We start from the raw sequence: 14,984 nt of genomic DNA on the forward strand, positions 1-14,984 counted from the left end.
CCACGTCGTCCAATTTTTCGGTCCCCATGACCACGTCGGATCGGAGGGTTGATTCCACGAAATTGCCATTATAACCATTACCTGACCTCGAATTCATCCACGTTGCTGTAGTTTTCATCCGTTTGTGTTGTTATTAGTATACAAACTATTTCAGTCTCTTCTACATTTAATTACAGTCAGCATGTTCATGTTTAGCTAATCGTGTCGATATTGGAATTCCAACAAATGACTTTGCAAAAAACAAAAAAACAAAAAGGACAAGGAAATGTAAGATTTTTACAGGGATAATTTCTGAAGTTGCATAATATATTAATTGAGGTATTTAAAGAAGATCAAGGGCTATTTCAAGTTCCAGATGGATAATGTGTTTTATGACATATCATAAAAATCAGTGAACTCGGACCATTTAGAATTGGTCTTTACACTCACTTGAAGAAAATCAATCATTTAGTTTCCCATTTGAAGTTGTCGACATAGGTTCCAAAAACAAAACATATGTACTTTCCTCTAATTATAAATTTACAATTTCATTTACTTGATTAATTTTCTATCTATTCAACAATAAATTATATTCCAAATAAAGAATGACTTTTAACTTTATGAAAAAGTAATACCGAAGTTAATATATTAATTTAAATTCTTAATTTGACACAATTATTAAGTTGGTCTATAAAATTTCAATGAAACGGTGAAAATGTTTCTGTAATTTTATAGTTTAAATTATTCTATTAGTTGGTATCATGGAGAGGACTTTACTTAAGTGGTCAACCATCGTCAAAATTGCATCATATCCTTGCAACTTTAGAAGATTTGTAATGAAGTTTGTAGATATTCTATATTTGGATCCAAATGCACAGGAAAAAAGTTGTAGCAATACACCTTGCTTTTAGTAAAAAAAATGTTGTTAATTTAATCCTTCATAGAAACATTTACGATGAAGCAACATTAGTACAGTGTGCTCCTTATTTAATTTTTAAAATGTTTTCCCTCACAAACCCATCTCCCACTCTAATCATTTTATTACCTACGCTAATTGTTAATATAAAATCCCCTTGCTGTCGATTCTTCTCTGTGTACAAAATATTCCCTCTCACGAAAGTTTTCTTTCCGGGCACCATGCGGGACAATGGTTCATGGGAAGGCGGGCAAAGGGGAAAGAAACCGGGTTGTGGAAAGAAAACTGGGCCGTGGAAAGAACGATCGGCTGTGGAAAGAAATCAGGCCTAAGAAAGTAAAAGAGAAAAGGGAAAGGGAAAGAAGCGAGAGAGAGAGAGAGAGAGATAGAGAGAGAGCGAGAGGCGTTGCGGGGGGAGTTTCTTGCAAGCAAGGAAGCCTCTGCACAACAACAGATTCCTCGTCGTGGGTCTCGTTCCGAAACGTCTCAAATGTGCGCCAGAGCCTCGCAATGTGCGCTCCACGCTGAGTCCTGCCACACCCACAAGCTATATGAGCCGAGAGTTGCAGAGACGCGGCGTTCCTTGAGGCCTTAGATGATGCCATGTACCAGCGTGGTTGCCAATCTGGGTGTCAAGAGAGGTGCTGATCCGTCGTTGGAGAGGAGTGTCAATTGCCAGTCTTGCCCGCCTGGATGGATCTGCAACGGAAAGATTCGGACCTGCAGGATGATGTGAGCGAGCTCGAACTTCGTGGCGTGTTGCTTTGTGATGTCGATTGGATGCAAATGTCTTGTGAAGAAAGCTTTTGGTTGAGTATTTGAGTGACTCTCTCGTCCCCCTCCCCCCCCCATTGCTAGTAACGTTTGTTACATATTTTAATTTTTTTTACTGCAATTGTATTTGTTCTTGAAGATTTCGAACGGTGTGTGTGATTGATTGCACCACTGCAGTCATCAACCATGGAGTGGAGGTCTTTGATGAATTCTGCTGCTGAGCATTGGATGGAGTTTGGGGGTAGGATTTTTAGATGGTTTTCGTAAAATATTTAGCGTGACGTATGTTGTGGATTTGGAGTTTGGCTTGGTAGCTTGCCTGGTACTCAAGGGTCACAAAGTGTTTGTGAATTATGCTATGCTATGATGTGAATCATGACAATGTTGTCGTTTCGGCAACAGATGGAGGGTTTTGACGACTTTACGATAGCGTCGCCGTGGGAAAGGTAAGTCTAATCTCACGATTATGAATTTTAAACACTGACTTGATGTGACGGATTTGGATTTTGAAATTTTTACTGCCAGTAGGGTCCACGTTCAAGGTGGCTGTTCACGAGGGGTTCTCTATACAATTCTGCAAGTTCCACTATTGAGGCTATTTCTTCGTTTTTTAGGTTTATTGCGAGAACAGAGGAAATTCTACGGGAATGGCAAGCCGCTTCGGTGTCCGAGCTTATGGTGAGTTACAGTAATGATTATAAGTAGACTTTGTAATGTAAATGGCGACTCAGACTATTTAGATGCAGTCATTTGGGACAGCCTGTGGTTCTAGAAACTGATGGATTGACTTGAGAAATTTACCATGTCGACATTGTGTGCATATGCAATCAAAGATCTGAACATGTAGGGCTACTTGTCAAGTCTGGTACTGCCACAAAATCGTGTCTAGATTTTCCTTTACTAGGACACTTCAATATTTTGACTTCAGACCTAGACATATCTTTGGTGGAATAGCATTCAGGTACAGAGGTCGAAGGCGCACTTGGGCTCCATAAAGTTCACGAAGAGCTGCCTTATGGCTCCAAAAACTATGGCATTGATTTCTATTTCGAGCCTGACGATCAGAAGCGTGAGTGTTCAATTCGTGAGCTTGTGTGATAATGGGTCACAGATGCAGAAATATCATATTCAATTATTTGAAACGAATCAAGCGGGTCGCATGAACATTTATCATACTCCTGTTCACCACATATCACATCTGACTGCGAACACAGATTTCCTCCTCTTAAAACTCAGGTAGGCAGACGATAATGTGATTTGGCCTGGTATTTGCAGGTAACAGGGAAGAATGGACCGACGGTTTACATCCCTTGCAACTTTCTTTCGGAGTTGTGGATTTTTTGGTTTGTCTCTTATTTCTTACTCACCAACTCCATGCTGAAGTGGCTGGTCACCTTGTACGTGTAGTGAGGGCTGTCAAGTGCTTTAGCTACTAATCAAGTCATCGTCATTGAGTATCTGCTTGCCACCATGCATCTCAAACATACCCTACTGCTGAAGTGGGACTGTGGGTAGAACCTAGCAGAGATTTTTTCTGGAGCACAAGAAGATGAGCATCTGACTATGTTGCTGGATGCAGGTCATCTCACCCATGAGCATGAGTGGGATGGTGCTGGATGCTCCAGAAGCGACCTTTCTCTTGAGTAGTTTAGCTATCGCTCTATCAAACTGTGGCAGGTACTTCTCGACCCATAATCCCTTTTACAGAATATCTGGATATAAAACTGCTTATTTATATTCCTTTTTGAATTTTTCATCTTTAAATTTGGGCACCGCAGAGGAAACAATTAGGGTTCCACCTTATAATTTACAGATACTGATGAAATTTCATCACTGCAGCTCTTAATCATTCTAGTAGTCTTTTTTTTGATTGCTGCATGTGACGATATTTTGGTCTCCCTGTGGCTTTATTAACTGCAAAATTAGTGACTAGTGATTGCTCAAGAATCCGGTGCATCGTTTTGACACTGTCAGAGGGTTAACAATAGTAACAGAGTGTTTTGTCTTGGTAGTGACTTGCCAGCTTTTGTCCCTGTACATGACCCGACACGCAAAGCGTATTATGGTATCAGGGGAACCAAAACCTTCAGTATGCGATATGAGACAGACCGTCTGGGGAGCCGAATCCCAGTCGAATATATGCATCTAGAGGGTTTATATAATATATTCAACACAAAAGTGGTAAGATATTACCGAATGCTTCGTGCGTGCGCCAAGTCCCTGTCAAGCTTCAAACTTCATTGACTTAGACACAAACTCGTCCGTTGAAATTTCTGCTTTTGTAAGGATCCTGGGATGTGTATGCGAACCATCCGAGTGAACGATTCTTTTACTCGTTAAATCCATGTTTACTCTGTCGCCTTGACTTGTTGAAATGTCTTCACCTAATATTGGCATCATGTGGGTGTGAAGGCGTTCGGAGCACGACCTGCAGACTTTTCTCAATTTGATGTAGAAATTACTATGAAGTTAACATATAGGACACCCATGCCAGGCTTCAAATTTTTTGAAGCAAATGCCGAGCCCATTTTAAATTATGATGGAGATATGCTGGAAGAGTTGGCTTGGGATGAGGATTGTGCTTGGGCTGAATGGCATTCAGTGGAAGATCCTGTTAAAGGTATAGCTTTCAACTATAGTTCCGTTTCTAATTCTTACATTCCATTAAGCACCAGAAAAGGGTTTCTCGTTACGCACACTTTCCACTGTCAACTTTTTTTAATATGACCACGAGACATAATCTCTATGTTGACATTCGGATTTGGAATTGCTATGCATGGAGTGAATAGGATATGAACTGATTTGCACCTGGAATAAACGAAGTCTAAAGGATGCCTCGGAGGCAGCAGAATTTGAAAAGCTATCAGCTACACAAGCTGACAAGTGGGCACTTACTATTGTCAAGCATCAGTAAGTAAAACATTTTTATGTTAGTATTTAGTGGCAAAGAATATGAGATTCGGGTTCTGACGAACGCATTTTTATGGTTTTGTTGATAGACAATGGACAATATTGCGATGGAATTGTATTAGCCCAACATGTGCTTTGCATTCTAATTTAATGATTTGAATTTCCAATTTGTTTTTGGGAGTAAGTCGAAACTTGAGATGCCATGAATTTTTTAAACTTTGTCTTTCGTCTAACTAGGGCATTCTAATCATCGATATTGAAGAAGCGGTATCTTCGCATCTTTTAATTCATATTCAAGCCTCTGTTCTGTGGTTGTCATCAACATGATGGCACGTCATTTAATGCAGTTCACTTTATTTATTTCGTTTCTGTGCAGGACAGCCACACAAGAAAATGATTCCGCTGGCTTTACAGGACGTCTGCGAGCTTTAGTCAATGCCTTTCATGTGTCCTCTCAAGCGCATTTTGTCGAAGAGTTTGCAGCTGGTGCAAATACTATCCTTTTGTCAGTCATCTCGCTGCAGTCCTCATTTTCTGCAATTCAAGCCCTACTTGAAGTTATAACAGTATTGAAAATTTCATTAAAATCAAAGTGCTATTAACATTTTCATAGAAGTATTTACTTTCTGTTCAGCTGGAAGTCTTCAAGCGCTCATCCTTCCACTCCAAATGTGACCTCTCTAATTTGACCAGCATAGGTTCCAGTACACTTTTGGATATCGACGTGCGAACCTTGCAATAAGCAGACTTTGGAATTCAGAATTCTTTTATTTTATTTTATTTTATTTTATTTTATTGATATGTGAAAGTCAATCTAGGTATTGGCACTAACAGATCGTTCTGGCTATTGCTGTAGATGCACCATCGGTCAAACATGTAACACATCATCACATGGTTCCACCACCAACTGTTTTGGAGCGTGTCATTAAGGATCTATTTGAGGACGGTAATGGCTTCCTTGTGTAAGAACCATGGATTGTCTGCGCAGTGAGTATTTGTTGGCGTCATTAAATGACAGATGCGGTTAGCATTCAGTATATTTCTGTGAAACCTATTTTGCATACCTTTTTGATCTTGAATAAATGTACCTTGGTCAAAAGCACCATTCAGCAAACATTGTTTGATAGCTTGTTTTCGCATCCACCTACTATTCCAGTAGAATTAGTAGCTGAAACCGTGATATTTTGGTTTTATTACAGAATCCTTTGAAGATCAACATGAACAATCCAATCATAGAAGCGTTCTTGGTGTTAAAGCAGCACCTACAGATTCTCTATTTTCTCGGTTCTGTCTTCATGCTCTCCGATTTGGCACTTGCAATATTCGAGGTACTTTTTTTTCAGTTGTCATTTGTCATTTGTCATTTTTATTTTTATAATCTTTGAGATATTTCGGACACGGCTCTGCTGTTTATACTCTATCTAATGCCAGTTTAGTGAAAGCGGTTCTAATTTGTCTTCTACAGTTTTTCTTTCAAGTCCGTCTGTAAGATTTTAATGAGTGCGTCGTCATGCAGCTATAGCTGTGTTATGGATTGACTTTGTCCGAGAAGTGCGCTGGTGCTGGGACGAGGGGTACCGGCTGCCCAGAGTTTCTGTCGTGCATAGATCTCCCGATCTGGAATCTTGTATATTGCACCAAAAGCTGCAAATGGTGATGCTTTGCAGACAACAAATCTTTATTGCACTGATGCCTTCGTACACATTCTTGCTATGCATTGCTTGAAACATTCTTATTGCTTGTGTAAAGTGTTGTTAACGAAGTTATCAACAAGTTCCTTGCATGCTTCACAAATAGTTACCTGCAGAGGTGGATGTTCTTAATGCTGGATTCGTCTGTGTGCTAATGAGATAAGTGTTTCCGTCACCAGCTTGCGCTCTGCATCGAGGAGAAAGCATTACAAGGTGTTAGTGAGAAGGTTGACAACAGTCATGCTGTTCAGGTGAATATTTTCTTTGATGCATCAAACTCTGTACACTTTCCATCAGTGGTGTAGAATCGCTTCACGAACCTACAATGTTGGCTGATGTTACAGGATTTGACAGTGAACGGAACAAAAGAGACAGGTACGAAGATAGAATTGTTTTCTGAAGATCCTGATTCAGGAAGGAAGGGTTCAGCTGGACCCGTGGGCAAACTGATGCTCCTTAAAGCCAATCGGAGTTTGCATGCGCCTCTCACACAGGTCCAAGCTCCTACTACTCCTAATTTCCAAACTGATGTATAATGCTATTCTAGATTCTTTTTCATAATCGAAATAAAGGATTTTATGTCTTCAATGGAGTGTCTGATAGTAAGTGATACAAAGCACAAATCTCTAAGCTTTGAAAGTGTGGACAAACGTTATTCAACAAAAAACTGATTGTTATGTTGTTTGAAAATGTTCGAAGCATGGTAATACCAAATTATTGAAAATTTTAGCTGACAATCTGAAGATATGTGACTGAAATGGTATTTGTTTGTTTCAGAAACTTCCCGTCTTCACCGAGGATATGCTGGAGGAACGTGAGCAAACCTTATCCACATTACGGAATTGGGTATATTTGATTGGTTGAGACTCTTAAGAAATCGCACTTTTTTCTCCTGCAAACCTGGCCTTTCAAAGTTCGTAGGTTTACTCGAGTGCTGCTTCATTTGTTGTGTTTGGAATCGAAAATACGATTGGTACATGCTTGAGTTATATCGTATCTAATACAATTGTGCTTGACTACAGGATAATTTTACAAGGATTCGTCATCAGCGTAATGTACTGGCTTCAGGTTAGTATCATACGATTGGTGTGCGTTCTATCAATACTGTGTATGCTGTTTCGAGATTCAGCAAATAGTGCTTTTGTTTCCTCTCTTTGCAATCGATTTGCGTGTCAAACTTGTGAGCTAGTGAAAAATCATGCGATTAATGAAACAACTTCGTGTCAAATTTGATATATTTGAACTATGCCATCCTGCATAAGATTCTTCTAATCGTTAATACGGAAAAATTTCCAGACATGGCTGCATTCAAAGCAGCGAACCCAGGAGCCGTATTGGAAGACTTCATGCAGTGGTATTCTTATGAAAAGGAGCTTCATCCTGTAGATTTCGGAGAAGGATACCTTCCTGGTTTCACAGAACAAGATGAAGCTGCTGAGAATGGGAAGCCACTCAAAACTTTGTCTCATCCAGATAATGTTGATATCTGGGATAGTGTCGATGCTTGTGCTGCATTTGACCAGAAACCTCTTTTCGACTACACACGTGAAGCTGAAAAGGCAAGTTGCTGCAACCCAGAAGCTCTTCCCCAAATTTTAACACATTTGTAATGATGAAGATTTTGTGGGAAACCCAAATAAGTCTGCAGTACAGAAGTGAACGTTTAGTGTTGGTAGTAACGTTATTAGGAATCGCATGATTTGCAGGTTCTGCATTATTTGGAGACAATCCGGCCACATCTGTTACTGGCACAGATGCTAGCCTGTTCTTTTGCTGTAGCAGCCCATACATTGGACCGCAGTGTAAACAACTTGAGGGTAGCAACCCTTACCTGGGAGCTGGAAGAACTGTCTGCTTCTATGGAATCTGTATTACCATCTCTAGAAGACTCTGTTAAGTTTGGTAAGTGCTGTCAAGAAACAGCTCTAAAATTATCTTCTAAAAATATCACCTGTTTAGGACAACATTTTTTAGTTATGCATCTCGATCACTCCGAATGAAATACATCCAGCAGGGTATTTTTAACGAAGTCATAATTGAGCACTGATGTTGGATTTTCTGAACAGGTTATAGGACGCCTGAGGAAGCAGCTGATTGGCAAAATAAAATTCTGCAATTGTGTGCAGTATTTCAAAGAGTAGAAGAGAATGTGATTCTTGCAACATCTCTGGGAAAGAAATTGGGTAGTGCTCCAAGATTGCTTGCGGCTCTGATCAACCACCATATCGAGCCACACAAAGTCCCTGTTGCAAGAGTTTTTGTAGAGAAGGCGATGACTTCAAATCGGTGGAAGGTTTGTGATTTGCTGTATTTGTAGCAACTTCAAAACCCTGTTTCAACTCGTTGCAGAAGTTCACTTATCACGGTGCTGTAAATTCACAACTTTGATGCATTTCTGCAGTATTTGACAGCTTAAAATGACGTCTATTGTTGGCAGGACACCGATTCTTCAGATGAAAGGAAGGTAGTTGCAAGCTTATTTACTATATTGAACTCTGATGCTAGCTGGCAACCCAGTTCATCAATGGGTCATCTGCTTAATGGGCACGAACCTGCTTTTCGAGAGGTGATTCTATTCTATCCGAGTAATTTGGAAGAGACATTAGCAGACTTGGAAGAACATCAACCTGAACAAGTGTATTCTCATAGAATGTATGTACATGGTACCTTAAACGAAATACAAGTAGCTCATGTAGTAGCATCCATTGACTAGTTTGTGTCATTGTAAAGATTCTTCCCATTTTACAATCTGTAATAGCTCAACGGTGCAGAGGATTGCAAGTAGGCACATTTTTACCATTTTTTTGTGGTATTCGTTTAACACGGACGCCTAGTATAATTACAATGTATTATTACTGTCCGGAGAATTTAATCACCACTGATAAAAACAACGAATTTTCTACTGTGTATTGGTTTAGCAGTCAAGAAACAAGCTGTGAACACAGCTTGTAATGTTGGGTAGTTAAATTACCATTACCGGTGGCATTGTCTTTTCAAGTTTCGTTACTGAACATGCCATTCGCAATTGTATTGTGGCTTACATATACTAACCTTTGGTTGTAGCTTTATGTAGATTTGCAAGGTTTGAGAAAAGAGAGTGCATTGAATCTATGTGCAATAAATAGTATCCACTCCAACTGAACAAACCATCACGAATTCAGTTGGTGCTGAATGGAAGTGAAAATTAGAGAGTATGTTTGTGTTTCTACATTTCAGCAAAGCTTGAAGGATAATGACATCAAATCAAAACATGAGAGTCCTTCATGGTATGCAGTTGTCAGTGACTTGATTTTATTATTCGCAGTGTAATAAATAGCATTTGTTGTTATTATTATCCTCCTTGCCCCTTCAGTTTTCACCATGGTGTGTTTCGAAGTAGTAATCACAATTTAAGATTTATGATTTTTATGGATTTTTTACATGTTTTGTTGCACCTGATCTCAACCAAAACAAGGTATTGTAGATTTTCAAAAATAATTTCACTTTTACTTGTTTTCCATGCAGCAGTAACTTTTCCTTCTTAATTTTTTTTTTTAAAACAGAAATACCTTCTGCAGGGTTTTTCCATTTATATTTAATACGTCTTAAAATCCCTTACTGGGTTTTTCATATAGAATGACTATAGTTTGATGTTATAGACAGGATATGAACAACACCTAATGAACAGAGTTGAGGATGAATGTGGAACGAATGAAAACTCTCGTCTCTATGACGAAGCCGCCGCGGTCAAGGGAACAGCGTGGTCCCAGGAGACGGTCATGGGAGCGTTTCACGGTGAAAGGAATCGGCACGCGGGACCGTGCCGATGGTCTTCCTCCCCAAACCTTGCTCCGGAACCGCGGCCACTGCTGCTGCTTCTTCGTCTTCTTCGTCTTCTTCACAATTTTTGCAGAACGTGGGAGCTCGTTTGCATTCGCTGCCGTTTCTATGAGCTCCATCGAGGTGTTTTCCACGCCCGGCGAGGTTCTGGGCTCCCTTGCTGTTTACGCACCTGGGCCTGGAACCTATGCATGGGGCGGCAATGTGGTGTCATCTGTTGTCGGCCTCCAAAGGGTCGTTCCACCCTCCCCTGACGCTCCCGATCAGGTACCGGATTACGCAATCTGTGGTGTCTTCATCTTCTGAATAATTTGTTTCAAACCTTATAAAATCCCATTCATTGCATCCTTTTGGTGTTAAATATGTGAAAAGCGACATTTCGTCTGGGGTTTTAGGGGTTTAAGGATGGTGGCAGAGGTAGGAGATCGTTGCATTGCTTGTCAAGGATTCTAGGGAGTTTTTTTTTTTTTTTTTTTTTTTTTTTTTGGTACAGGACATGGTTAGGAGACAGAAGAGAAATTTGCAAGAAAGATTTCGCCCGACTGGAGATGAGAGGGATTAGAGTGCAGGGGAACGGATATCAGGTTTTAGGTCGTAAACAGAGTTGTTTCCTCCTAATTCCAAAGTAATGGTCTCAAGTGTAGAACTCTGTGTTCAATTGATAAAGCTAGGTTTGGATTATCGTCAGCTGTAACCGAGGATCGCGAATTTGTTTTGCCCTATTGGATGACATGTATCCATCCAATATGCAGTTGATGTTGCGAATCTCTCTTTAATGAGAGCACATTTAATGGGTTCAACACCGATTGGAATGCGTTCTATCGCTCATCACGCTTTCGTAACATGTGCAGAGGCCAATCATAGAGGTTAGCAGGGAGAAAGAACAAGGAGCAGTACCAGGACCTGGTGCACAGGTCACTGCCAAGGTTTGTGATTTCAGTCCTCTCAATTTTGGTATCTGATATACATGTGGAGCCCTTGTCGCTGGGTGATCATCTCTGGAAACAGTGTCATCTTGGGATTCTAGACGTCTTCGTAATGGTTGCGGTAATCAAACCACTGAAGAGAAGACCATCACATTCTCCCAGAATCTTTTTCAGAGACTCGAGGTGGAGAGGTGAGTTTATTACCTTGACAATGATACATGTACGCTGCAGATTAGGAAGGTACAACCAAGACAAGCAATCGCGGACATTCTATGTGTGGGGACGAGGGCAGTTAAGGAGAAATTCAGAGGCCTTGTCAGGTATCCTTATATCTGTTTTTTTTTTTTTTTTTTTTTTTTTTTTTTGCTAGGATTGTTCAAGACAAGCTTTGAACTTATGAGGTCAAGTGTGCGGAATACTTCTATGGAACAATGTACTGATTCTGGATGTAGGCAACAAGATGTGCGAGCAACTGAGATAGATAAGGTGGACATGCACCTATCATTTCGACCTGGTGATATCATAAGGGCGGAAGTTGTATCCTTTATTAATACTGTTGTCTTTCCTTTTCTTAGACTCATATACTACTGTCCACGTCGTTGAAGCTCACGCAAGCGTGAGCTTGTGCTTCATGCCTTGTTTGTTGTATGTCTTCTGCTATACTTTTCTGGGGCCAGAGTAGTGTAAAATGATGTGATTGGGCATGATAAGGTGTCCTTAACCATGAAACTCTGCAGCTTTCGCTTGGAGATGCTCGAGCCTACTTCCTTTCCACTGCCAAGAACGAGTTGGGCGTCGTATCTGCAACCAGCGACGCTGGTAAGCTTTCTGGTTTATTTTTGAGTCAGCATGGTGACCTTACGTAGTCTTATTCATTTATTGTTGAAAATTAATTAACTAATTAATCAAATTTCAAGTGGTAATATTCCCATCTGGCAGTGCTCGAGTACGGGTGGTGATGTAGGTATACAAACTATAAAAGAAGACTGATTCAAACACATGTCTGTGTTCAGGTGCACAGATGGTGCCAATCAGCTGGCAGGAGATGCAATGCCCTGTAACTTTTCAGAAAGAGTTTCGCAAGGTAGCCAAGGTAGTATAACATGCATCATGCAGTGAGATTTAAAAGACTTGCTAGCATTCTGTAGCCAGTCGTGTGTTTGGAGGACGAGACAAAGTCAAGATCCTGTGCAAGTAACTATAAGCGCCAGTTCCAACGAAAGCTGTACTAGTGCTATCAGATCTTGGAGAACTAATGGCAGAGAGAGAGGAGAGAGAGAGAGAGGCTTTTTACACAGGAGAAGGCTTAGCACGCCACTCGGTGCTGTGGGATGGAGTACAAGATGTCAACTTGTTATCAATCCTGTGAATTTTGAACCCGGGTTCATCGCTGCATAAGCCCAGCCATGGAATCCTTTAGGCTTGGGTGGAGCATTGACATAAATCAACGCCTTACCATAGCCCAACAATCCTATTTATTTTGGTGTGTCATTGAAATACTAAATGAAAATTTATTGAGGATTATCTAAGGTAAAATATATGCTTCTTTGCAACCTCCTAAATTAATGCATTGCATTCAATAGTCGATGAAATGAATATCAAGCATAAGCATCATAATTTCAGAACTCGCAATGTGTTCACAATTTGTGTACTCATTAACAGAACGTTACAAATTTAATTTGATAAGTAAAAACGATGTCGGTGAGTGTGGAATAAATTAGTGTTGACAATACTTGAGCATTCGAAAGAAAATTTGGGATCCAAAGTTAGCTTTCATTTTCTTGCAAATGTATTGAAGTGGGTGTTGAGTTTCTAATGGAATCCAAGCGAACACAAGCACTCGGTTGAACTCATCTTCCAATAGGTTAAGATGAATGTACAGTTTTAGCAAAATCAAACTGCAGCAATATTAAACATTCATCTTGAGACATGTAACGTCCCACCACGTACTTCAGCATCAGATTTATTGTGAACTATGTAAAGGAGAGGTTTCCATGTTCTAAATAATTCTTTAATCAAATACTAAATAGCTTATAAATTGAGTAGTTTTATAAATAAAAAACTAAAATCCATCAATTTTCAGTAAATTTATAAAAATCTTTGAATAAAGAATATACTTTGCATGATGCTTGTATTTAGTGGCATCTAGACTAGTGTGGATATATATATATATATATATATATAAAAGAATTCATTCATTTAATTTCTTTTAAAGCAAACTAATAGAGATCCACATGTGAATGTAAATTATAAATATTAAAATAAATAAACAAAATTTATGTTTGTAGTTGCAATGATTACTTTGTAATTCTATAATATGGATTAAAGAAATAAAATATAAAATTTATTATATAATCAAAATCCTAAACATTTCATTATTTGTACAAAAGTATAATTCTTGGACAAAATACATGATATGCAATTACCTTATATACATATATATATATATATATATATATATATTTAAAAAATTAGAATACACAAATCTTTTCTTGTAAATTTATCCCAAAAGGTTTTAATGTAAAAAGCATTTTATTGTGAATATGAAGGGATATTTGGCACATGGGGAGAGGGGTGTCTATGCAATAAAAGAGAGATGTCTATCTAGCAATTTCTTATATTCATTTTTCTTTAAAAACTTCTCACATCTTATTAAAGATTTAATTATTGTAAAGATTTTTCAAAAATACTTTTTGGATTTTTAAAGCTTCTATAGTCTTTTATAATTTTTTAGGATCTTTAATAGTCTTTTAAAGATTTCCATAAAAGACTCTTTTAGTTTCTTTTAAATGTTTCATAGATCTTTAAACCTCCCCTAGGAGCTTCATTAAAATATAGTTACTATAGTATAGTTAGGAGACAAGGCAAAAAATGCATATGTCTTGTCCATACAAATTTTAAGGCAATTCAAGTAATGATTTCTTTTTATTCTTCAATCAAATCAAATTTTTAATATTGGTATTTATTTCTCTTAAAAAAAATAATCTCTAATTATAATATCTATATTATTTTGACTTAATATAATTAATAATATAATATTTTCTTAACATCAATTATTTATAAGATAATAATTGAAATATACAAAGTTAAAGATTATAAAAAAATTATGAAGATAGATTAATAATCTTATTAAATAACTTCTATTTAATAATAGAAAATATTATTTCGAATTTTATTTCTTGGATTAAAAATTCCAAATAAATTATATTTATTTTTTTTAAGACAGATCTTTGATAAAATGGTTTCACATAATAAATAAAAAATTATATATATATGTATATATATATATATATATATAGAGAGAGAGAGAGAGAGAGAGAGATACTTGTTTAAAATTGATATTAGATTTATTGACCTTATCGAATTGCTACTTTAAAATAATAAAAATAATAATGAATATATATTCTTTAGAATTTAATCTATTAATTGAATAGCAGAGATAAAATTCAGGTATGTAAATGGACAAGTATAACACTACTTTTGACCAGTGAGAAGCTATAGCAATGGTTTTGTAATAGGGTTTAACAAAGCTATTGGAAATTTTATTTATTAATGTGGTTATATCAATTCAATTAATAATGTTGTATTAATGCCAATTTGTAAAATTATTGTGTTTTTAGAATGTTATTGCATGTAACAACAATGGTTACTAGTTATATTATCATAACAAAAATATTTTCTTTAGTAGTGGCATAAGTTGGAATAGTTATAATAATTTAGAAGAGTTGTGTTCCAGTAAAAATTCTTTTGTAGATTGCTATAAAGTTATGATTATAGATTTAATTTTTTAAACTATATAATAGACATAAAAAATTATTAAAAATATCCAATTACATAATAAGATTAATACTTTGAATTATGTGTGCATATATATATATATATATATAATATTTATAGATATTTTATTTATTCTCACCTCTTATATAACATATAGAATATTGCTAATATATCATTGAATAAAGGTTAAAA

General features: G+C 37.5%; 2 protein-coding genes across 5 annotated transcripts; both read left to right on the forward strand.

Annotated features, from left to right (window-relative positions):
* Positions 1-1,322: 1,322 nt before the first annotated feature.
* On the forward strand, positions 1,323-9,177 carry LOC112275175 (uncharacterized). Of its 3 annotated transcripts, none has more exons than XM_024505290.3 (21): positions 1,323-1,627; positions 2,072-2,115; positions 2,284-2,347; positions 2,624-2,738; positions 2,945-3,012; positions 3,249-3,346; positions 3,682-3,850; positions 4,082-4,289; positions 4,459-4,579; positions 4,956-5,065; positions 5,436-5,525; positions 5,779-5,907; positions 6,096-6,232; positions 6,450-6,521; positions 6,615-6,764; positions 7,048-7,116; positions 7,293-7,338; positions 7,567-7,829; positions 7,977-8,172; positions 8,337-8,563; positions 8,708-9,177. In XM_024505290.3, exons 1-21 carry the CDS (start codon positions 1,589-1,591, stop codon positions 8,981-8,983), a joined length of 2,691 nt encoding a protein of 896 aa, XP_024361058.1. In that variant the 5' UTR covers positions 1,323-1,588; the 3' UTR covers positions 8,984-9,177. The 3 variants fall into 3 exon arrangements, with proteins under 3 accessions (XP_024361058.1, XP_090102166.1, XP_024361059.1); XM_090246040.1 differs by having other exon boundaries at positions 1,354-1,627; positions 2,598-2,738; XM_024505291.3 differs by having other exon boundaries at positions 1,367-1,627; positions 2,631-2,738.
* Positions 9,178-9,396: 219 nt separating this feature from the next.
* LOC112275177 (uncharacterized) lies at positions 9,397-12,551 on the forward strand. Of its 2 annotated transcripts, XR_016499945.1 has the most exons (7): positions 9,397-9,536; positions 9,909-10,356; positions 10,941-11,015; positions 11,247-11,335; positions 11,476-11,552; positions 11,753-11,834; positions 12,029-12,551. XR_016499945.1 is itself a non-coding variant. In XM_024505293.3 (6 exons), exons 1-6 carry the CDS (start codon positions 10,198-10,200, stop codon positions 12,115-12,117), a joined length of 579 nt encoding a protein of 192 aa, XP_024361061.2. In that variant the 5' UTR covers positions 10,139-10,197; the 3' UTR covers positions 12,118-12,551. The 2 variants fall into 2 exon arrangements, 1 of the variants encoding a protein (XP_024361061.2); XM_024505293.3 differs by lacking the exon at positions 9,397-9,536 and having other exon boundaries at positions 10,139-10,356; positions 11,468-11,552.
* Positions 12,552-14,984: the final 2,433 nt, after the last annotated feature.

The sequence above is a fragment of the Physcomitrium patens genome, chromosome 22, assembly GCF_059467195.1.
Source record: "Physcomitrium patens ecotype Gransden chromosome 22, ASM5946719v1, whole genome shotgun sequence".
Taxonomy (NCBI): domain Eukaryota; kingdom Viridiplantae; phylum Streptophyta; class Bryopsida; order Funariales; family Funariaceae; genus Physcomitrium; species Physcomitrium patens.